Here is a 25,975-nt window from a genome sequence, read left to right as displayed (position 1 = left end):
TTAAAATAGATTCATGCTGTTAACTGACGTGTTGTATTTAGGCATTGCTGCTCAACGGCCCATTCAGATGACAGCCACATGTCTTCTCTTGCTGCAAGCAGGAAATACTGCGTTCTGATGTAGGAAGTATGGACGCCTAAGCTTGTTATAACAGACTGTGGCCGACTTTCGTCACATCGCACTACTTTGCTTACCCTGAACTGGGTCTGGTTTCAACGCCGAGAAGAAATGGCGGTTTGCTGGAGTCATATCTGCTGATTGGGGTCAACGGCATCTACGTACTACTTATTGTGACTACCTATCGACATAGGAGTGATTTTGTTCCAACAGCATTTTTCTTGGATCATTTTAGTGGTCATGGTCATGTGGCAGCTCATGTGTGAAGTTCTTGACTTTCTTTAAGCACTGTACTCGCATTCGGGAGAACGACGGTTCAAACACGCGTCCGACCATCCTGATTTAGGTTTTCCGTGATTTTGCTAAATCGCTTCAGGCAAATGTCGCGTCGGTTCCTTTGAAATGATACGGCCGACTTCCTTTCCCATTCTTCCCCAATCCGATGGGACCGATGACCTCGCTGTTTGGTCCCCTCCCCCGAATCAACCAACCAACTTTCTTTAAACTAGTCTTACACAACAATATTCTCGATTATTCGGAATGTATATTATCTGTCAAGTAACGTGATTCTGGATGTTGGTTTTGAGAGCGCGTCCATTACATGTAACCGTTAATCTTCTCATAATTGTCATTGTATTGGGTGATTTTACAGAGAGGGGCCAACTGCAGGCAACGATGCCTGAGAGTACAAAGAGCAAGAAGGGTCACGTGGACTTATGGCCGGAAATGCGTTCCAGTATACATACACCCACTTGAAGGTGCAGACTGAAGATCTTTGACAGTGACCTCGGTATCAGCACCACGCAGGTATCGCGCCAGCATGCAGTAAGCCAGGCGACCGTGTGGAAAATCCCCCACGACAATTGCCACTTTCCGTGTCACAACTCGTGCAGGCCTTATTACCTATGAATTTACATCCGCGGCGACTATTTTATCGCACAGGACACCGCGATTTCGCGATCTCCGTCATCCATCCTGTTCAGTCGCGAGGCTACCTTTACGAGGAGCGGTGTCGCCAATTTTCACAAAACCCACCTGTGGGCTACAGAGAATCTTCACGGTGTGGTGGTAGCGAGCCGTTAGCACCGATTAGCCTCAATGTATGGGCGACGATTATTGGCGACGGCCTCGTGGGACCAGCAGCCCTTCCACAAGGCTTCACGGGCGAGACATATCTGCACTTCCTGCTGGTGAGCCTGTCTCCCCTGGTGGAAGACGTGACTTTGGTGGTACGAAGGCTAGTGTGGCTACTTCATCGTGGTGCTCCAGCTCACTGCCCTCTTCAGTGTGGAGCTAAACAATAGAAGAGACACAGCATTCCCAGTTGCCTGATGTTTTCTATTGTGTGCTTGCAATTAATGAAATCTGCCCTGTCAAAGATCTTTCATCTCCACCTTCATGTGGGTGTATCTTTCTTGGAAGGCATTTCCGGCCGTACGTCGCTTGTAGAATTCTTGCTCTCTTTTCTCTCGGGTATTGCTTCCTGCAGTTTACCCCCATTTAGCAAAATTACCCTGTATGCAGAATTTATTCTGGCTCTTCTCTCTCTTTGAACTAAAAAAATGAATGAAATTATAGACTTACACATTCCAGGACTACATTGGGGTACAGTGCTGGGAGTAAATTGGCTGCTAGCCAACTGCACGAAAAGATCGAAGTGTGGTCAGCGTCAGTTGTGTGTGGCAGGAGTGTCGGGCGTGGAGTGCGCCATCTCGCACGAGCTGTGCCTGACGCCGCAGGACGTGGGCGCGCTGCTGCGCTGGCGCCGCCTCGTGGCCTCTGCCGCCGGCGCAGCCTTTCGGCCTGTCTTCCCCAGGCCCGACGCGTCGCCCTCGCTCCACAGCCTCGTGCACGCCGTCCACACCCACATGCTGCGGGACCCGGACAACCACTTCCGAGTCGCCAATCAGCAGCTCAGGTAATGTAGCGTAAGGTCTCTGAAAGCATCGCCGCCAGGGCTGTTCGCTTGTGTTAATTTCACTAATACCCGACAAGCAGCATGACGCTACTCTTTTGTTAGGAAATTTTGTTGATAGTGACACTATCTTAGATAGGGCCGCGTTGAGTGGCCGTACGGTTTGAGGCGCCATATCACGGATTGCGCGGCCGCTCCCTCCTGAGATTCGAGTCCTCCCTCGGGCGTGTGTGTGTTGTTCTTAGCATGCGTTAGTTTAAGTTAGTTTAAGCAGTGTGTAGGGACCGATGACGTCAGCAGTTTTGTCCCTTAGGATTTCACAGGCCGCGCGGGATTAGCCGAGCGGTCTCAGGCGCTGCAGTCATGGACTGTGCGGCTGGTCCCGGCGGAGGTTCGAGTCCTCACTCGGGTATGGATATGTGTGTTGTCCTTAGGATAATTTAGGTTAAGTAGTGTATAAGCTTAGGGACTGATGACCTTAGCAATCAAGTCCTATAAGATTTCACATACATTTGAACATTTTAGGAATTCACACACATTTGAAATTTTTTTTCAACAGGTATATCATAAGACAGAAACAATAATCGAAATTCAATTTCCTTATAAAAGTATTTTTACGCAAATATGTTTCAGAAATTATGGTATCACATTGGAAGATGGCTGTAAGTGAATGAAACGTGATACAGAAACTCTGTAGTTGCACAGGGCACTTATACAGGACAATGAAAATTGTACTTAATAGAGCCAGGCTTTGGACGCAATTAAACCATGTACAGGGCATGAAAATACGAAATCCACAAGAAATATGCCTAACTTGCTGGAATGTGGTCTGACATTAAGAGCCTCGTACTGGGCCTGTAATCATATTTATTTATTTGTTTATTGTTCAGCGAATTCAGACTTTACAAGGTATAGCCATTATAATCTTAAGCTAAGAAAGGCAATTTTAATTGCTGTTTCCTCGCCCCTCTGGCTCCCACTGTCCTCTACCTGATGAAGCCTGCGAAATTCTTCAGTCGGACGACCTTCCTTGTGGTCTTCGTCTTTCTCTGGGAATCCTGCTATTTCTTTGTGCGATAATTCCTGGTCATTTTCTTTCTAGAGCCTTTAACTTAACCACAACATCCAAAAGTCCTATTATAGCTCTTACGTCTTCACTTCTATCCCGATCTTTTTCAGCAAGAGCTAACAGCTACCTTTCCAGAGTTCCTGAGGGGATCGAAGTTTTCTAGTGGAAAAAAAAAACCCTCGTTTAAAATCCAGCCTTCACAACCATATGTTCGTACGGTAAGAAGACGCTATTCGAATACAAGCTTTTTTAATATTGCTGGTATATGAGATTAAGACGGTTGCGTTTCTACCACAACCCTTCCAGCCTAGCTTGGGGTGGAAAATATCACTTCTTAAGTCTTCTTGGATATCAATTAACTGTCTCAAATAAACATATTATTTAATTTTTTTTTAGAAATTTGTTGTTAAGTATTGTTCGTCTTGCAATTACACACCTGTACATAATATTTGTCTTGGACAGATTTAACTTAAGGGGCACTTCTTCGCAATTATCTGATAAATCCTTTACAGAGTTTGGTTTGTTATTTGTTTTTTAAGTTCCGCCTTACGCAAAACACAATTTATTTCTTTTTATCCACCCAGACATATTTTCACACCTGTGCGCTATCTTCTTTGGATCAAATATATTTCTGTAAAATATAACACGAAGTTCATGATCCTTTACCTACGTATTTTAGACCTAAAATTTGTAACATGTGCATTTTTTGGTATGTTGCGACTACTCACCTGAAAATTACATAGTTTGTGAAAATGAATTTTGACAGATCGACTTTTCTCGTTTTGACACCATCTCATCACCAAAGTAGTGATGAAGAAACTGTGTGCATTTGTGAAATATTTTTTTAAGGGTAGTGGTTATGTATGCTATTCTACTTGCATATTCCGCCCTGTAGTGAATGTCTGGTGGATATGTTTTTCTGTTGCTATTGTATACACTGTTTTGTCACCGTTTTTTGATATCATTTAACTCTCACGTTTAGTTCACACGTATTTTCCACAAAACGTAATGCGAGCAGGCACTTATGTCCCCATACTCATTGAGAGGTGCTGTATTACTGTCACTGTCGCTTGTTCATCGTTTGGCACATGTTTAGTGTGGCTCTAATTCTGTATGTTTCGTGCGAACTATTGTCGTGTGTCTGCCTGTGTGTGTGTGTGTGTGTGTGTGTGTGTGTGTGTGTGTGTGTTTGTGTGTGTAAAATGAGAGAGGGAGAGACTGGGAGCTGGATAGAGGAGGCCAGGGTGGAAGGGATTGAGAAACAGATGCTTATGGATATTTGGTGGTGTTTGGTTACTATGTTTCATGTGGGGAAGTGTCTTTGTCTAGTTCAATGAGTGTTCCACTGTGCTGTATTTTCATTCAGGGCTTTCTGTCGCTATATCATTTCTTTTCGTTTGCAGTCGTTCTCCTCTATTGCAATTCTTCAATAAAAACTATTGTTTTTTTCTGAGGATCTGAAGACCAGTCTTAATGTTATCCTATAAAATTTCGGGAGAACTGTCGGATATCTGTAACTTTCTGGTACGATATTTCAGCGCAGTGTCTCGTGGCCATCTCCAGGTGAATACTGACGAGCAATACACCAAGCTCGCTACTTAAGAGCCCACCGGCACGTGCGTGGTGTCCTAGTTGGCACTGCACATGCGCTGCTTGAGTGGAGTAATTCTGTGCGCTACTCTGCGCGCCCTCCGCGGCGAGAGCTCGTCTCTTCGATATCAAAACGATTGGCTTCTCACGGTAAGATCGCAGGACGACGCCGATCACGCAGAGCACGAAGTTCTTCTACATTCGGGTCCATTGCAGGATTTAACTGAAAACGGCTGTATTGATTTATAAGGGATTCAGACAGTCGAATTCCCGTTGATTCATTGCTGATTAAGCTCCAGAAGCTTGACGTATGGGCCACAATTTTTGTTTCATTGCATTTCATGACCAGTGGAAGTACAGTGTTCAACGATAGCAGACGTATTTGCTGGGAGAAGGCGAGTTCTGTTACGCGATCCTGCAAAGTGGCGTCGTTTGCCCCATGTAAGTTTCACCGCATTCACAGGGAATCCTGTAAACACCTGCTTTGCGCATCTCTAAGTCGTCTTTAATAGATCCCTAAAGCACTGATATTTTGGAAGGAGTCAAAAGATTACTTTATGTCTTCTTAATAGTCTGCCTATTTTAGTTGAAACGTTTGCAATATATGGTAGACGAGTAGTCAATTTGAAGGCCTTATCCTCTTCCTTTTTCTGTCGTTTTTACGTCTGCAGCGCTCTCTGTACTTGTTGAGAGGCATATTCGTTGTTCAGAAACACAGTTTGCAGGTGTTTCAGTTCCATTTGCAGTATAGGCATCTGAGCCGCGCGGGGTAGCCGCGCGGTCTAAACTTACCACCACCAAATCTAGGCACCTGAGATGGTATACGCTCGGTGTATCATGGTCTTTGGAATGCCCATCGTTTGTACATAATGGCGGCAGCTAGTAGATTGTAAACAAAGGTCAGTATGCGTGGCCTTTAAAAACACTGAATGCCCAATTGTGCTATCGCTTTTGCGTCATACCAAGACGTCTAAAAACGGTAAGAAACCATCTTTATACACCTCCATACCAAACTTTATTTTTTCATATATGCAGTTCAGGTGTTCAAGGAGCTTTTGGAGACTCATTACCAACCACAGAGAACTAGGAATACAAAGAACACGACATGATACATACCAACATACTGCAACAAAAGCGTCCATAGGGCGAGGAACGTTCTGAAGAAATGAGAACTACAAATATCATTCTGCACAAGCAGCACAGTAAAGAGAATATTTAAATACCAAGAACCCCTCCACAAAAACTCCAAAGCAGGAATGAATCAGTTAACCTATAGTTCACGCAAATCTGTTTACAATACGCTGATATTTTAAAACGAGGTATTCCGATCACCTCAGCACACATTCCAATTTTGCAGTTCATCTCACACAAGATAACCATCACCGAAATAACATTGAGACTGATCTTAACATCCTCAGAGATAGTAACAGTCTCCATCCAAAATTCATAATAGATGAGAACAACCACACACAAAAAACGAGTGACACAAGGTAAGAAAGTCTTCAATGGAGATGAAGCACTGTGCAACAAAAAATTGTTTGACTCACTCACTCACTCTCTCTCGCTCTCTCTCTCTCTCTCTCTCTCTCTCTCTCTCTCTCTCTCTCACACACACACACACACACACACACACACACACACACACACACACACACAGAAAATTAAGTAAGCAGACATACCACGATAGTTCTTGCGAAACACTGAAAGTCAGCGCCTCAGTAAACATACGCCAAACAATGAACAAGTGAGCGTCGATAATAACATCTCTCAAAGAACATGGAGACGTAAGCGCCTGCTTTAATCATAGTTTATGGAAAATATGTATTAAGTAAGGTTAGAGTGAAATTATAGAAAAAAACCGTGGGAGGACAGTGTAGCCGACAGAAATAGAAACATATATCCACCAGAGATACACAACAGGACGGAAAATGTAAGTACAGTAACATACATAATCACTACCCACGAAAATATATTTAAAAATGCGCAGAATTTCTTATTGACTGTTTGGCAGTTTACGAAGTGTCGATGCGGAGTGGTGTACACCTGGTAAAGTGACCTTGTGATGATGTGGTGGTGGCCAATTGAAGTGGTTACGGAAAAAATTTTTGGTAAGTTCCTATAGAACCAAACTGCTGAGATCATCACTTCCTAGGCTTACACACTACTTAATCTAACTTAAACTAACATACACTCAGAAAAACACACACACCCATGCCCGAGGGAGGATTCGAACCTCTGACGGGGGGAGCAGCGCGAACTGTGGCAGTTCGCCCTCGTCCACGCGGCTACCCCGCGCGACAGGTTTACGGAAATCTATGGTATACAGCGCCGGTGTAGAACAAAAAAATTACACCAGATGGCGAGCAGCGACTACTTATGATTCGGTAGCGACGATTCCGAAGCTGTTTCTATGGCAAATTTTCAGAGATATTTCGCCGGATATTCGGCGATTCTCATTTCTTGCGTTCTTTGGGTTTCGTTCCAGGTGGACCAACGTTGCCCTCTACCAGGTAACATGCCATCTGAATCCCAGAACTGTTATTAGTTTTGAGAAGTATGGTGTCGCACTGTTTCGGAGATTCGAATACATCCCAGGACGGTGTTGATCTACGCAATCCTGCAAGTAATTGAATTTCAGAGTGACGTATTTTGGACCTGTTGCAAGCTGGATAGTCTTCCCAAAAAATTTGCCAACACGTTCAACAGCAGAGGTGCTATGTATCACAGTGTATATTGACGATAAAAGGAAGTTGCATATTATCACCATTCTGGCTGATGGAGTGCAAGCCATCACAAGTTTCCTAAATCGCTCCCATGTCGATGATTACTGCAGCTGCCTTTTTGCGGAGTAAATTACTGTGTGGGACACCTAATATCAGGTGTTATCAAACGAAACTGACGGTGGTTAAGCCCTAAAGTTCTCTACATTCTATGTAGCAGTAATATGTATGATACAAGTGTCTCTGTGGCAAAAAGATCCATAACATTTTTGGTTCGCAGAGACCTTAACAACCGGGTACTCTACCCTTGAATTTTTTTCAATAATGGGATATACCTCTCAGTCTTACAGCCAGTGAATGACGTTTTAAATACAGGTTTCATTTGCAGTATTACTAGATCAAACCGTCAGGGTGCAGATGAGAGATGTATATCCCGATCTTCGCACACTTTGCACTTATATGCTGTACTGAAGCGTGAGGTAACACGTGAAGTGCAAGTGCTAGTGCGGGTTGCCAGAATGCCACGGGCAAATACATTAAGTCACAAGCCACCCATCCATTTTTGTTGTAATCATCAAGTGACAAGTAACGCTATCTTTCAACGATGTCGTCATACCCCTCATCTCTCCAACCAATCCCAGTGTAGTATTTTTGTGGCCATAAAAATGAAATAGCCAATCACAACCAGCAGCCATTAAAATGAGGCACCCAATCACAATTATAAATGCACTCTACCAAAACTACAGTTAGCTGGTTTTGATACAGTACGTAAATGACGTAGTAAATGGTAGGATCACCCCTAGTATTGGTAGCACTGGTCGGGAAAGAAACATAAAAGGATGTGTAAGAGAGGAACTGTAAGCCGACAACTTCACCCTGTATTTTGTTTGTTTTTTCGTATCTTTCACATGCAATTAGGGGCTTTACACCGTTCATTGTTAGTCCATTGTGTACTTTATGTACTCACAAAGAATAAATTGCATTTTACGAGTAATAAAATGAGCTGCTCGAGTAATTTCTGCGCAAAGCAATTACTTTTGATGTAAGTACAGTTTATATGCACAAACATAAAAATGCCTGTATAATTATTGCTGTTATAATGTATTCAACAGAACGTTCTTCATTATGATCAAAGTCAAGAGTTTCCTGTTATTATTGATAAGTGCGAACGTTGTTTCAAACTAACAGAAATATGTTTTATATAAGCTCGATGAAGCGTTGAAGTTATGTTAAGTAATACTGACCAGTACAACTAGGGAAACTGCCCTTATATTCGTTTACTTGTGATGGTCTATGGTATCATACGGTAGTCTTACAACTCTGATCACAATGCATTTCACAAATTACTTAATCTTCGCTTGAATTGTGTAAAAATGGCGCCATGTTCAAATAATAGTGCCAATACTATAGTAATTCCAAAATAATTAAATAATCTTCACTTTACTTAGGCGCCATGTTAAAAAGTAAAATATTTCCAATACAGTATTTCTGCAATAAAACTTACATAAGCCTTGCCTTAATTGTCGCTATGTTAAAAAAGTACTCACAACACTACAGTGTTTAAAAAAATGATTAAGATTCATCTCAAGTGTGTAAACTAGGTCCATTCGTCTCTCTCTCTCCCTCTCTCTCTCTCTCTCTCTCTCTTTCTCTCTCTCTCTGGACACACTGACGCCATAGTTAAGAAAAGTATTGCCAATGCTAAAAGAAGAAAAGAAATGTAGATATCACCTGAGTACCTTACTATATTGAAATTTCGTGAGCTGTCATGTTTCATAAGCTACTACAGAGACCATATGTAAGATGTAATCTGTCTTTACAAAACGTAGTTATCGATATACAGCATTGTAGCATGCAAATCGACACCTTTGCTGTGATAGCTTTCTTATGAAGAATATCTTGTGATTGTGCTTGCAACAGTTACCTAATCCGTAACGTCGGAAGCGCCATGAGGTTTTTTGGGGATGAAGATATCTGTTCGAAGGTAGCAAACGCCAGAAGACTATAGAAAATACAGAAACACCGGCATAGAATCGACGATTAGTGTTTGAATCTAAATAAACGTGACTTAATACATATAAATCAGTGAATGTGTCAACAACATTACTTAATATACACAACTGTTGTACTCCCACCGAAGTAAAAATGTTATCAGAAAAGTTATTAGCCAGTGTTTCACAGGCGACCTAACAATTTGCGTTCGATATATGAAATGAACATGGCCTAAAAGTTTGAAGAGTACACTCAAGAGAATTTCGCTTGTCTTTACACAAGCTGAGATGTTGAAATGTTATAGGATAAGACAAAAGCGTCACATCTAGTTTTCGGTGCTGAACTGCATTGTCAATAAATTTTGCTGCGGCAATATTGTGAATTGGATTTCTGGTATGTCAAAGTAAATGCACCCCGATCATGAATTTGGAGCTGTGACGTGAAGCAGATTTACGATTTATCACACTTCGTTACGTTTGTCAGGGACGAAATCGTACTACCCATTTTTTAAATTCTTTTTTAATTTTCGTTCATAGGCACAACAAATGCTCATTCTCAACATCATATGTAGTAGCATTACAGTTTTCTTTCGTATCTAGTTTTAAATATGTACTACGGCTTGGAGATCTGTCTAATCCGGAGGATATTACTCTCATTGTCATATATAAATCGTATCTGTAATTTAAAATGGCTCAAAATGTGTATATATCCAATGAATTGACTGGCAACACACTCCCAAATTTATCCAATCAGCACTTTTATTGCAGATATATGGGCATGCATCACCTATGTTAGCCCTCCAGTATTAACGCTTTGTAACAACTCGTCTCGATATTTGTCTACATGCAAAGCTCCTCTTATTAGCTTGTCATCAACGATTAGATCTGTGTGGTACTCGTATGTGTGAAAGGTAAATTTATTCCTTTGGTATATTTTAATCACTGCATTCAACAATAAATAAATGTGCAAAAATAAATACACGTAATTTTAAAGCTTAGACATTAGCATAAAAATGTGAACAAACAGCATTGTAAAAAGTCATGTAATAATTGTCGTTCGATGTTGGCGGCATTCACAGTAGACATGTTTCTGCGAGAAATGTTCCTTAGTGCATGATCACAGCAGCACCAGTACATATGTTATATTTATGTGATTTCATTACTTATTTCGTCAAAAGCAGTAAAACGATCTGAATTTTGTGTAAATTACAGTCATGTTCAAAAGTGCCCTCAACCTGTAAACTGATACTCATTGACCTCCCCCCCCCCCCCCCCCCCACTCCCCATCGCCCCAAAATACTATCAAACATGCGTTCGGGGCAACTGCACTCATTCACTGCACATACACGCTATCAGCTAATGGTGCTAAAATACAGTTTCAGAAACCAGAAGATGACCCCCTCCCCCCGTTGCTGACACCCACAGTAGCTGACACCACCAGTAAGTGACTCCCCAGGAGCTGTAAGCCTCCAAATTCGGTTTTCTTCACATACAGCAGTAAAAAACCGATGGCAGAGGAACGGATCTGAGCAGAACAGAGTGAATCTGAATGTAACAGAACAGAGCAGAACAGAACTGAACGGAATGAGACTGGGATGGATCAGAGCTGAACAGATCCGAATTTCACTCAAAAATGGAAGGGAACAAATCGGAATGGAATGGATTGAAATGGAGTGGAATGGAATTGATTGGAGTGGAATGGAATTGAATGGAATAGAATGGAATGGATTGGAATGGAATGGAACGGAGTCGGAATGAAATGGAACAGAAAAAAATTTAAACAGAATGGATCTAAATTTCCGAATTGAATTTTGCGTCATGTTCAAAAATATCCGACTGATCTGTGTTTTCAGCATCTTGTACAAAAGTAGCCAAACGATCTGAATTTCAGCTCATGTTCAAAGGTATTCAAACGACCTGAATTTGGCGTATACTAGCGTCATGTTCTAAATTATCCAAACGATCAGAGTTTGTGTAAATTGTTCTCATGTTCAGTGGTAGCTAAACAATCTGAATTTTCAATAAATTTTTGTCATGTTTCAAAGTATCCAACTAATATGATGGATATTTTAATAACAGTACAATATTTATCATAATCAGAAATCATACTGCTTATGTTACGGACGTCGGTTAACGATACAACGGGTGAAATAATGCTTAATGTTTCTAAAAGCCACTTTGAAAGGTATCGAAAATGACCATAGGTAGCTCAAAATTCTTCTGAATGCCTTTGAATTAGCTTGGTGTAACATGACACTTATGTTAATACCTTTGGGCAGTCTGAATTTGTTGACCATGCATCCTGTTTATTCTGACAGCTATTGTCCGGCTGGCATCAGCGAGTCTAAACTAAGTTCAGCTGGTTTGATCTAGAACGGAAAGGTAACATATCGCCTATGTTACAGTATAAACTGTAACAAACTGTAGCTAATATCTGCTGAAGAGGAACTTTGGGGTACATTGATTGTTGCAAGATGTTTACAATTTCTGTTTAAAGTGCATACTATTATCAATAGTTTAACATAAAATATGTAATGGGCCCACAACAGCGATCACTCACAGAGGATTGGAAGTGATATGGCTGTTTGATTCACAAACAGCTGACTTGCATATTGATGTGAAATAAGCACTGATGCACCAAACTACCGTTAATTTCACCATGCAGTAAAGTCAGTAGGTGAAACCATTCCGTTTTTGATGTGGGCTCACTCTTATTTTCAATATATTTGAATGAGCTCAGCGAAATGCGACACACCTTGGTTGGTACTAGCAAGTTTGAATTTGTTGACAAAGCATTTGCTTGTTGGAAAGTGCTTCAGTATATACTGGCGTGATTGTGAGAGAAAGAACACACATTCTTTTTGACGAGTCGGCATGTATGACATGCTTTGATACTGCAATGAGTAATGAGGTGCTGATTCTTTACATCTGCTCGCTGGAAAAAGTATGATCTTGTCGGAAATTGTTGGAAAAGTCGACAGTTGCGGCCTTGGAAGGAAAACAGGTGTAAATATGAAGCAGATAACTGATACTTCTTCTGCCCTCTGGGTACACGTAATTGAAATGCAACAAAATGTCTAATACGCACTACTACTACTAATAATAAGAATAATAAAATTAGTATTTCTCTTACCAATTACTTATAGTAATTCAAAAAAGCAGAGATTCTTCTGCTTAAATGTGGCAGAGCTTGATGCATCTTGTTATGGTAGTAGTCCAATGGGCACTGAAACACTTTTGGCATTGGAGAAGAGAGCGACGCCCTCCCTTGATAGCTAGATATGTCGACACCAAATTTGAAGTGGGAGTGCTGGTTTATGTGAAGGATTGAAAATATAGGAACCACTAAATTCATAGCTACCGATGATGGTGAACTAGACGTTGTCAACAGCAGCACCTTGTGTATGTGACTAATGCAGTAGAGTGAACAACATGGACACATTTAATTTTGGAAATTGTCATACAAACTAACGTATTTTTTGACATACGTATATAGTAGAAAAACTGTGTGTATAAAAGTGTCAGTTCCAATTCATAAGTAATACTATAAGGGATATTAAAGATGGAACTCTAGTAGAAGATTGTTGTCGGTCTGTGTTTAATTTGCTCAAGTTTTTACTTCCCATATACAATGTCACTGATTCTGGTTACAACATAAATGCTTTTTCAGGAGTAAATGAGAGAACAACGCTGTAGCTCAAGAAAGAGCGATTTACAGATTCTCAACACTTAGTTGCTCTTGATGTGCAAGAAAAAATTAATGTATTTATTACAATGAAGAAATTCTCTTTTAGTATAAAATACTTTGTCATTGTTACATTAATGATAGGTATATCACTCGTATTGTATACAGTTTGCTTACGAAATGTTATTCAGTGTCACAGCTGTCAAACTTGGTTGGCTTTTGGAGATTTCTCACATATTTGAATTGTTTGAACTGTAATTGCCTACTGTTTGCCGTAGATGATTTTTATAGAAAGTGTTGAACATGAATTACAGGGTACATTTTGTATGTTGCCACTGTTTGACAGCATAAAATTACAGTTCGTGCTGCAAGTCAAAGATAACTATGATTTTAATGTATATTGGAAAAAATTGAGTTATTGTATGAAAACGCGGAAAAATATTATATTTTTGTTGGATTATTCCTCTACTATTCGCTCTGTATTATACTATATTTCGATGTCTCGTTAAAGTAAGCATTATAGGGATAGTGTGTGTGTGTGTGTGTGTGTGTGTGTGTGTGTGTGTGTGAGAGAGAGAGAGAGAGAGAGAGAGATGAGAGAGAGAGAGAGAGAGAGAGAGAGAGACAGAGAAATGAAATACAGATGTGGGACAGTTATACAGTTGAGGTTATACTGTTGTATTAGCTGTACTTTCCTTAACATTATACCTATTCAAATGAAGTTTACACTATTTTCAGTATGAAAATACTGTATTGGCAACATTCTTTCAAGAAGCCACCATTTTACGCAGTTTAAATACTGCAGTATGAGAAATATTTTTTCGAACACATCGCCATTTTTACGCAGTTCGAGAGAATCTAACGGAACTCGATACAGACGTTGTGATTGGCGGTCTCATTTTAATGGCCTCTATAATACTCAGTTGTGATTGCTTGGAGAGGTGTGTGGAGGGAGGAAAAGCAGGAAAGGTATGGCAATGATGATGTCACTGAAGACGGCATAGCGTGTTACATAATGATGGTGATGATGATGATATCATAGATACGAGGGACACTGCTTGTGACGTCATGTGTTTGCCTCAGTCATGTTGATAACTCGCACGAATACTTTCACTTTACGTCAGTGGTGTTGCAAGGCTCAGCACCGCTTTTAAGTGCGAAGTGAACCAGACATGCATAGATACAGTATTCGCATGATTTAAATTTGTGGCGTTCTATGAACGTCTTAGTTTTTCCACTACTTCTGAGATAATCAGTTGTGTTAACTGGGACATGCTTGCGGGTGCTGTATAAGAGTATTACAGAATATTTCATGGTTTGCGATGCGGTAGTTCACCGATGGCAATTAGAAAACCAGAGATGAGCATCAGTACCCAAAGAACCTCTGGTATTATAATGCTTCTACGGTTATGGCTTGCCCCCCACACTAAGCACACGCCATATCTTCCTGCTGTATTGTGAGCAGATGTTTATTGAATATAGGTTTCTGATGATGGCATTTCTGTAAATATTGTTGTGTCTAGACAAGACAGACTAGACACAATGAGAGGACCCCCGAAAGGCACGCGCTAAGCTAAAGCAGGATGGCGTGAGGTCTGAAACAGGATACGTAATGAATGCTATAAAGAAAAGTACGTAGCTTCTGGAATACTTAACTTTAATCCATCCTTGGTACATCGCTATTGACGATATAAATGAGACTCCATAGATACATGCAATGTTACTAATGGCGCCTTGCTAGGTCGTAGCCATTGACTTAGCTGAAGGCTATTCTAACTATCTGCTCGGCAAATGAGCGAGGCTTCGACAGTGTGCATCGCTAGCTACGTCGTCCGTACAACTGGGGCGAGTGCTAGTCCGTATCTCAAGACTTGCCTTGTGGTGGCGCTCGGTCTGCGATCACACAGTGGCGACACGCGGGTCCGACATGTACTAATGGACCGCGGCCGATTTAAAGCTACCACCTAGCAAGTGTGGTGTCTGGCGGTGACACCACAAATATTGCAATTTTCCTGGACAGACACTTAATTCTGATAGCAGCATATTAGTGTTCTGTTTTATCTCCTCCATTTCGGTAATTTACCTTTCCATGGCGTATGTGTGTGATTGGAACATATAGTATAGATAACTTCCGGTTGTGCCCTATGTGGTGCTTCAGTGAATTCATGTGTTCACTAGCCTATATTATCCTCCATTCGTTAGAGTGCAAAAGTAGATACATTTTCTTGCCAACTGTCCCACTACGCTCGTCTGATGTTCAGCTTTTATTCTTGAGACTCTTCATGCAGATTAATGTACATTATTATTACAAAGTTCATCCACTGAGATTAAACTGTCATGCCACTGATCATCCCTGAATAAGCCTTAATATCGTGAAATATTGAACCTTAATAAAACAATATTTCTTCTTTTATTGCCGAACTGAATCTCGACACTCGCAACGTGTTGCGACTACAGTTGATTACGGTTTTTAACAGATTGTGAACTGTTAGGGGTTATGATCCCTTCAATATGGTAGCGTGATCAGCAGACTTTCACCTAGTACACTAGCTCAGGTATTCAACTTTGCTAAGTGTGTGCTTCTGCAGATATACACTCCTGGAAATTGAAATAAGAACACCGTGAATTCATTGTCCCAGGAAGGGGAAACTTTATTGACACATTCCTGGGGTCAGATACATCACATGATCACACTGACAGAACCACAGGCACATAGACACAGGCAACAGAGCATGCACAATGTCGGCACTAGTACAGTGTATATCCACCTTTCACAGCAATGCAGGCTGCTATTCTCCCATGGAGACGATCGTAGAGATGCTGGATGTAGTCCTGTGGAACGGCTTGCCATGCCATTTCCACCTGGCGCCTCAGTTGGACCAGCGTTCGTGCTGGACGTGCAGACCGCGTGAGACGACGCTTCATCCAGTCCCAAACATGCTCAATGGGGGACAGATCCGGAGATCTTGCTGGCCAGGGTAGTTGACTTACACCTTCTAGAGCACGTTGGGTGGCACGGGATACATGCAGACGTGCATTGTCCTGTTGGAACAGCAAGTTCCCTTGCCGGTCTAGGAATGTTAGAACGATGGGTTCGATGACGGTTTGGATGTACCGTGCACTATTCAGTGTCCCCTCGACGATCACCAGTGGTGTACGGCCAGTGTAGGAGATCGCTCCCCACACCATGATGCCGGGTGTTGGCCCTGTGTGCCTCGGTCGTATGCAGTCCTGATTGTGGCGCTCACCTGCACGGCGCCAAACACGCATACGACCATCATTGGCACCAAGGCAGAAGCGACTCTCATCGCTGAAGACGACACGTCTCCATTCGTCCCTCCATTCACGCCTGTCGCGACACCACTGGAGGCGGGCTGCACGATGTTGGGGCGTGAGCGGAAGACGGCCTAACGGTGCGCGGGACGGTAGCCCAGCTTCATGGAGACGGTTGCGAATGGTCCTCGCCGATACCCCAGGAGCAACAGTGTCCCTAATTTGCTGGGAAGTGGCGGTGCGGTCCCCTACGGCATTGCGTAGGATCCTACGGTCTTGGCGTGCATCCGTGCGTCGCTGCGGTCCGGTCCCAGGCCGACGGGCACGTGCACCTTCCGCCGACCACTGGCGACAACATCGATGTACTGTGGAGACCTCACGCCCCACTTGTTGAGCAATTCGGTGGTACGTCCACCCGGCCTCCCGCATGCCCACTATACGCTCTCGCTCAAAGTCCGTCAACTGCACATACGGTTCACGTCCACGCTGTCGCGGCATGCTACCAGTGTTAAAGACTGCGATGGAGCTCCGTATGCCACGGCAAACTGGCCGACACTGACGGCGGCGGTGCACAAATGCTGCGCAGCTAGCGCCATTCGACGGCCAACACCGCGGTTCATGGTGTGTCCGCTGTGCCGTGCGTGTGATCATTGCTTGTACAGCCCTCTCGCAGTGTCCGGAGCAAGTATGGTGGGTCTGACACACCGGTGTCAATGTGTTCTTTTTTCCATTTCCAGGAGTGTACATTGCATAGCCACAGCGTCACAGCTTATTGTAATACCGTAGTTACTAGAGTGGTTTACGTTGCATTCAGGTGAGGAATCCTAATTCCTCCGAGTACCTGGTATCTTGTGACCATCGATCGTTATTATACATGAGGGTCGTTCAATAAGTAATGCCACACTTTTTTAAGCCATAAATATACATACACAAATGTCCTTGTTGGTGCTTCAGGTTTGATGTTTGTTCTGTACGCCTGTGAAGTCTCGAACCGTTCTGGCAGATCGCAGAGCCGTAGTAGAGCGTCAAAATGGCGTCAACATACAAATCACTTACAAGCAGCGTGCTGTTATTGAATTCTTGCGTGCTGAAAAAGAAACCGTGGTGAAAATCCATAAACCTTTGTGTGTAGTGTATGGCGATGCTGCAGTTGATAGGAGTACAGTTTGGCGATGGATAAAGAAAGTTGCACCCTCAGGAAATGCAGAAACAAAGCTCCATGGCCAGCCACGCTCGGAACGGCCTATCGCAGCCACTGCTCCAGACACGCTGAATCGTGCGAATGTCATTATTCGTACCGACCGGCGCATAACAACTCGACAATTGGCTCTACGGTTGTGGGTCAGCATTGTAAGTGCGTCTGAAATGATCGAGACTCTCCGATATTCAAAGAGGTACTCAGGATGGGTTCCACGAATGCTCAAAGCGCACCACAAGGTTCGTAGGAAACCCATTTCATCTGAATTGTAGGATCGTTTTGAGACCGATTGAGAGCCCTTTCTGTCAAGGATCGTTACGGGGAAAGAAAGTTGGTTGGACCACTTTGCGCCGGAAAACAAAAAGGCACTCCATAAAGTGTCACCCTCCTCATTTGCCACTAAAGAAGAAATTCAATACAAACCCCTCTGCCGGAAAAATCATGGTGACAGTCTTCTGGGATTGTGATGGCGCCATTCTTATGGATGTGATGCCAAGAGGGTCAACCGTCAATTCAGAGACTGAATAAACTCGAGAACCGTTTCCGACAAGAATCTAGCAGAAATCTTGCTCCAACACGATAATGCAAGCCCACACACTTCTGAGAACCCGGGAACACATCGCCAAATTGGGTTGGACATCATTGCCTCATACACCCTACAGTCCAGACCTGGCACCCTGGGACTTCCATCTCTTTGGGCTGCTTAAAGATTCTCTACGGGGAAACATTTTTAAGATGAGAGTGTCAGCCATGCAGTGAAGGCATGGCTACGCCTATAGGACAAGAGCTTTTACCAGTAGGGAATACATGCTCTTCCACAACGTTGGCGTACGGCCATTGAACGTGATGGAAACTACGTAGAAAAGTAGGAAGTCGACAAGACATGTTGATGTATATAGTCAACAAATTCTGACACTTGACAATAAATATGTTCTCAGAAAAAAAATGTAGGGCATTACGTATTGAACGACACTCGTATGTTATAAACGCTGTTTCAAAGACATTCAAACCGTTACATGAAACTATAGCTTCTACGTGAGTGAAGATAGAAACTTCAGGTGAACTGTCACTTATGCATAGTAGTAGGAATGCAGTAGCGACTTTCGGTCAAATCTGCACACAGGCCATTACTTAGATTGTGATAAGTAGAGACCAAGACAAGGATGCGGCGACAAGAGAAGTGGTTGGATGCTTCATCAGCATCAGAAGAATCCAAACAGCTTCATTAGCATTCACAGATCCAACACAGCTTCGTCAGATTTCACAAAAGCAACACAGTTTCGTCAGCGCACGCTCATACACACACACACACACACACACACACACACACACACACATACAACACACACACTTATTCTCCCAATCAAAGAATGGTATTTTACCACCATAAAAGATGAAACAGCCAATCAGTATGTACCTCACAACCGCCACTTTGATCTCGAAATGCGTTCTCTGTAATGTGTACAAAAGTTCGATCCCTGACCGGTGGATGAATTCTCGATCTTTGCGCCAAAAGTAAAACTGCACTTTAAATAAACCAAAAATTGTCTGTGTTCTAAAACACGCAAAAATTTGTTCTATAATAGTGCGAAACACAGGTGGCTCACTTACTGGCGCTACTGGTATAAGTTAAGGTGTACTTGACGCCAAAACATAACTGTGCCTCGATCTTTGTACCCACTTGCTGCATAGCATAATGGACCCTCAAATGAAGTACCACGATGTTATTTACACGTCTCACACACACACAAACACATCGTTACTCATATACTGAGGTGACAAAAGTCATGGGATACCTACTAATATCGTGTCGGACCTCCTTCTTCCCGGTGTAGTGCAGCAACTCGACATAGCATGGACACACATGGACACAATAAGTGGTTGGAAGTCCCTTGCAGACATATTGAGCCGTGATGACTCTATAGCCGTTCATAATTGCGAAAGTGTTGCCGGTGCAGGATTTTGTGTACAAACTTACCTCTCTACTATTTCCCATGACTGTTCGATGGGATTCATATCGGGTGATCTGCGGGGCCAAATCGTTCGCTCGAAGTGACCAGAATGTTCTTCAAACCAAACGTGAAGAACTGTGCACCGGTGACGTGGCCCATTATCATCCATAAGAATTTCATCGTTGTTTGACAACATCAAATTCATGAATGACTGCAAATGCAAATGGTCTCCAGTAGCCGAACAAAACAATTTCCAATCAATTATCGATTGAGCTGGACCAGAGAGGACGCTGTCCAATCCATTTAATCACAGCCATTATGGAGCCACCAGCAGCTTGCACAGTGCCTTGTTAACGACTTGGCTCTATGGATTCATCTGCACCATATTCGAGCCCTGTCATTAGCTCTTACTAACAGAAATTGGGACTCATCTGACTACGCCACGGTTTTCCCGTTTTCTATGGTCCAAACAATATGGGCACGAGCCCAGGAGAGGCGCTGCAGGCGATCTCGTGTTGTTAGCGGAGGCACTCGCGTCGGTCGTCTGCTGCCATAGCCCATTAACGCCGCATTTCACCACACTGTCCTAACGGATACGTTCGTCGTACGACCCACATTGACTGCTTAGGTTATTTCACGCAGTGTTGCTTGTCTGCTAACAATGACAACCCTACACAAACGACGCTGATGTCGGTCGTTAAGTGAAGGCCCGTCGGCCACTGCGTTGTCTGTGGTGAGACATAATGTCTAAAATTTGTTACTGTCCATATATTCTTGACACTGTAGATATCGTAATATTGAATTCCCTAACGATTTCCAAAATCGAATGTCCCATGCGTCTAACTCCAACTACCATTCTGTGTTCAAAGTCGGTTAATTTCCGTCGTGTGGCTATAATAACGGCGGAAACCTTTCCATATGAGTCACCTGAGGACAAATGGCAATTCCGCCAATGCACTGCCCTTTTATATTTTGTGTACGTGATACTACCGCCAACTGTATATGTGCATTTCGCTTTCTCATGACTCTTGACATCTCAGTGTAATCTTCAAGACCGATTACATAGAAGCAGTTGCAGTCGGTAGTTGAAAGGCTTGCTGCACTGCTACAAGTTTGAGGAGTAGTACTACCTGTGACAAGTTTCTACACAGAGTTCAAGATCTGTGCTACACGCGGAAGTTCGATCTCTAAATCTTAAGTTTACCATTGTAGCGAACGAATATTTGTTAAATGTAATTATTCCGTTAGTTTTAAGCTCTGCTAATAGCTTTTGCGTTGCTATGTGCAAGATGTTGAGCCCACCACATTTAGCGAAATTTTTAAGCACATCCAGACTGGGACAGAGATTTACAAGCAGATTTTTCATTTATCATCTAATATAATAAAGGTCCGCAAATCCATCATTTTCTGCGAATGCTGCTACGCATGGCCACTTTCTATTGTTATTTTCTGTAAATGCCGATATCTCGTATTCGTCAGTCATACCTAGCTGTTTTCTTATACTTTATTTAAAGTAATTTGCGGGGTAAGTTGTTTTTTTTCCAACTGGATAGCAAATACAGAACTTTCGAAGTAAATATGGCTTACTGATTTACGCATACAAATTTACACACGGAAAGCAACTCTTGCTTTATGTCTACTTAGTGTAAATAGAATAAAATCCAGCTTAACATTTAACTTATAATTGAAATCTACATTAGATTACATACATCTACATTAGATTACATAATTGAAATCTACATTAGAGTTTTCTAATTCTTTCTTCAACCATAAATTTTATAAAAAGAAGAAAGACATGTTCTGTAGTTATAGTACATTCCTAACTTTTCCTTTAAATTACCTCACAGATGGCCTTAATAGTTATCTCCATCCAGTCTTGCAATTCTTCTAGGTGAGAGCATTAGGAAATTTTAATTTTACGTTTCATTTTCTGTATAGTAATTTTTTCACACATTCGGCTTCATCTTACATGTACGTTGGCAACTGATCCCCATTTTCTAGCGGAATATGCGTTTACAACTATAAGTTTACCACTTCAGCAATCAAATAGTTGTTAAATGTAGTTATTACATGAGTTTTACACTCTTCAGATAGCGTTTCTGTTGTTAGATGGACAACATTGAGACCATAACAATGACGTACAAGTAACCAACCTTTCTAAGCCGTTTCAAACTGTAAAGGAGGTCTATAAACAGATTCCTTTTAATATCCTTTTATGTAATAAACGTCGTTGGATCCATTGTTTTGTGCGAGTATTCTAACCGACAGCCACTTATCATAGCTGATTACAGTAAATTAAGATCTCTTGTATTCCCCGATCACATCCAGATTTTTTCACATATTGCGTTTAAAGTTATTTCAAGCGTTGCTGGAACATCTACAGTGGCTTGTTTCTCTTCCAATAGCAGATTATAATCTTCCTTCATGGTAGTTGTTTTCGCGTAAATGCTCCAGTTAGGATTTTTGACTTCGACCTCAAGTTTCCTTTTTCATACGAATAACGCATTATCTGCACTTGGAGTAATTTCTGTAAAAAGTGCATGACTGCTGTCGGAGCCAAACGCGGGATTTCCGGCCACCACTGGGCTATGGCTAAGTTGAAATTGTGTCTACGATCTGTTCGATGTACAGAAAGCTTTTTTTCTAGTTCAGGTGTGATGTAAAAACTGGTGCACAGTGCAAACAACTGTGAGTTTAATGGCCCTGAGAGATGAATCGTAATAGTGGTCCTTGCCAACTCAGTTGTAATAAATAGAGCTAGGGGGTTCATTTGACTAATGAAGTCAAAGATAGATTCACTTTGATGAAGATTTATTGTCACACAATTTAAAATAAAGGCCAAAACGTTCTTTATAAACGAAATAGTAAATATTACACATAGCAGATATAAGAGCAAATCAGAGACCAATATCCGTACAACGCACTCAATTAACGTAGAAAAAGCACCGAAGGGCAAAGTCCAAGGGGAAAGGGAATGAGAAAGCTTCTGGTACTAAGCTCGCACTACCTCAGAATAAATTAAACACGTAGATTTGAATCGGATGTGATGACTGCAACGATCATTGTGAGGCGATGGAAAATCCTTGTACCTGAATCATGGGCAAGTCATAGACTGCGATGTAATTTGTAACAAGATCCCCTCAACTTTAGAACAAATGCGACTAACACTTACTCGACACTTTCAGCCAACCATCACGCTTGCTGACTGTACATTCCATGGTGCTGTGTTACAAGCAGGTGGACTGCACAAAGAGATGCAGCGACTGAAGCTGTAATCATAGTTGCCGTCGAAACAGCGGGTGTAGACGAGAAAGAATGCGCAACTCTCTAGTGAGAGTCTCTAGAGTTCCCAGAACACAAGGTAGCAGAACAGCGAGCCCGAGTTCGTCGAAGAGTGTACAAAAGAAATCCACCAAGAATGACGCTCCTCGGATCTCTATGTGGAGAAGTCTACTGTCTATCTGCCAATCTGCAAGCTGTTAAGACGAGCTTAGAATTGTATGCTGTGAGACAAACCTTGCCCTGACTTCTCCGAAAAGTTTATTTGTTTGGTAGCCAATCTTTAAATTTCGTAAATTAAACCAAATGTTGACAGTTTGGTACCAGACTCCCACTCTCGACAAAGTTTTCAGCTCAGACCAACGTGAGCAGGTGCCTGCTTCGTTTCCTTGGAAGAAGGCACCGTAACACGCACTATGTCAAATTTTTTAGGCACCGATGAAGAACAGTGTCTCTCACTCTGTATGGCAGGAGATAGTTTCACAACTTCTATCCCATGACCACACGACCCTCCTATCCGCATCCTCTACTAAGGATGACATGGCGGTCGGATGGTCCTGATGGGCCACTTGTGGCCTGAAGACGGAGTGCAAATATATATATATATATATATATATATATATATATATATTGAAACGGCACAGTAGTTTCCGCTCTATAAGCAGCAGGTTTCGCTGCCCGCTCGCACCGGCTGCGGGTGCAACAGAACCCATGTGGACGGGTGGAAAGAAATGTGCCAGGCTTCATAATACGTATTTATATGTGGCGTGTATTATGCATTTCTTGTACGTGAATGTGAATCTGCAAATGAACTTTCCTAATCCTCCTCACACCTTTCCGTAAAGCGTGGCCAAATCTTAGTTGGGAAGTAGTTCTGTAGGATAGTAGTGCCAACCTCACTCGTGGATAGGGGTCAGAGAGACACCACAGGCAGGTAAAAGTCAAAGACGTTCCAGTGTCACAAAATTTGGGGTGGAGAGGTTGGTCACGGCCAAGTGGTTCGATCATCCCCTCCACCGGGGCCCAGGAAGTCCTCCGGGTGCCTGCCATATTCGTGGAGGGTTACGGAAGACAGGTAAGTGAGCAGACGTGTCCTCAGTGCGTCTGTCTCAATGTTCACGCATGGAAGAGAGTTATTTGAATATTTGTACTAATTCTTTTATATCCAGCTTCGGATTGTGGAAGGAAATGAATGGTCTCGTTTAATTTCGGAAATTTGACCCCTGTGTTAATGTATCTGGTCCCCAGTTTGCCCGTTATCCTCCTCACGTAGTAGATGTCCTATGTAATATGTTGCTAGACCTTGGTGGTAGACACTTGGCCAACGCAATTCCGTCTTGCCCGTAGAAATGTGCGTGCAGATTATTATATATTATACCCGAGCTGTAAGTTGTAAAATTGTAATATCTGTAAACTGGAACAATTGCTGCAATCGCTGTAAAGTCGAGTGATAATGTTTAAAATAAATAGGTAATCATTTGTCATCAATTTTTAACATACCTTAAAAATTCACAATGAAATCAAATTATAGGAATTCATTTAAAATAAAAGATATAGAATGCAGGGAACCACACATCTTCATGTGAGCCCTCCAGACCCTTGCCTAGTATCATTTAGAAAGGGCACGCTCTCTAGGTAGCGCTCTCAAGCTCACCTACCCAGTTATCCGTTGCGCAGTTTTCAAATGGTTGAAATGGCTCTGAGCACTATGGGACTCAACTGCTATGGTCTAAGTCCCCTAGAACTTAGAACTACTTAAACATAACTAACCTAAGGACATCACACACATCCATGCCCGAGGCAGGATTCGAACCTGCGACCGTAGCGGTCGTGCGGTTCCAGACTGTAGCGCCTTTAACCGCTCGGCCACTCCGGCCGGCGCGCAGTTTTCATTCAGGGCTTGATATCAACTTTCATCTGGCGTTCCTAGGCAATGAGGTTAGACGGGAATCTTTCAATATATATATATATATATATAAAACAGGCCGAACGCTCCACAGTCTCATAGTCCCATGGACAATGCGATGCTACCTGCTGGGTCATCCGCCCATGGTCTGTTATCTTATGACTAGCGTCTGGCCTTTGGCCAACAAGCGCTACAGAAGACAAATGGTCGAATATGCGAATATGGCAGAGCGTAAAAAAAGCGCACAAGTTCGCTGCAGTTCCAGCTAGTCCTTTATTCCATAATGCTGCAACTAATTTTGTGCAGACAGCCTACCAGATGGCTGCCTAGTTTCTGCGAAGAACATTCCATTTCTCGCCAAAATGGCGCCCTGAGCCGGTAACGGACCGCTGTCACTGACCCCTGTGGGTGGGGGAGCTGCGTTCTACTGTGAGAAGCTTTTACAACACAAGAAAGTTGGTCGGCTGGAGGGCTGCACTTTCCAGGCAACGGCCCACCCGATACTCTGGAAGCTCGCCAAGACTATACTAATTTACCAACCTAATGCAACATACAATCCCAATACTAAACTAATCAAAATAGCATTAGGGGATGGAAGTTTATCTCTGCAATCGTCTGACCCCCCAATGTGCATATGAAATCTTATATCACTTAGTCAAGGAACGGGAAAAAGTACCTAATTATTCAAAGATAAAAGAGGGAATGAAACGACAGAATGGCTTCAGACTGATGCGTTTCGTTGGGAATGATTTAAATCTGTTCGATTTATCTGGATGGTTTACTTTTACAGCACTCAACTTTCGTGTAGTCTTATTGACACAGCAGACAAAATGCAGAACACTATTAAACACTGAATAGTAGGTGCTCTGTAAGCTGTCCAACATTTTACGCCACATAGAAGTTATTGGCACATAGTACAGCGGAGCACATTATAAAACGGTTTATTGGCGTTTAATGCAATTTGACAGTCTTCTACATTATCAACCACACGACCTATTGCGTAGTTATAAATCATAGCTTCTAATCTGGTAATATAATGTTCTTTTTCCAAGGAAGATGTAACGTTCACCCATAGATGCATATCAGGGCACTTTATAAAGTCGACAGGATGACATATAAATATGTTATATATCTTTATTCTGCAATTGGAGTTCATCAACGTTAAAATGACGGTTCCAACTGTCCTATCGTTCTTCAAAATCACATGGGTGGTTCTTGCGCACAAAAACCGGGATTTAAAGTTAAGTAATCACACACGTCCATTTCTTTAACAAATCCAG

The 25,975-nt window shown here is 42.3% G+C and overlaps 1 protein-coding gene across 1 annotated transcript in view; it reads left to right on the top strand.

Annotated features, from left to right (window-relative positions):
• The first annotated feature begins 1,679 nt into the window (after positions 1 to 1,679).
• The window catches only part of LOC124556257, a 231,986-nt gene continuing 207,690 nt past the window's right edge, over positions 1,680 to 25,975 (top strand). The window contains exon 1 of the mRNA XM_047130244.1: positions 1,680 to 2,035. Coding sequence (XP_046986200.1) covers positions 1,680 to 2,035 — 356 coding nt within the window. The remainder of the gene's footprint in view (positions 2,036 to 25,975) is intronic.

The sequence above is a fragment of the Schistocerca americana genome, chromosome X (assembly GCF_021461395.2).
Source record: "Schistocerca americana isolate TAMUIC-IGC-003095 chromosome X, iqSchAmer2.1, whole genome shotgun sequence".
Taxonomy (NCBI): domain Eukaryota; kingdom Metazoa; phylum Arthropoda; class Insecta; order Orthoptera; family Acrididae; genus Schistocerca; species Schistocerca americana.
This window is presented reverse-complemented; position numbering and strand designations above follow the sequence as displayed.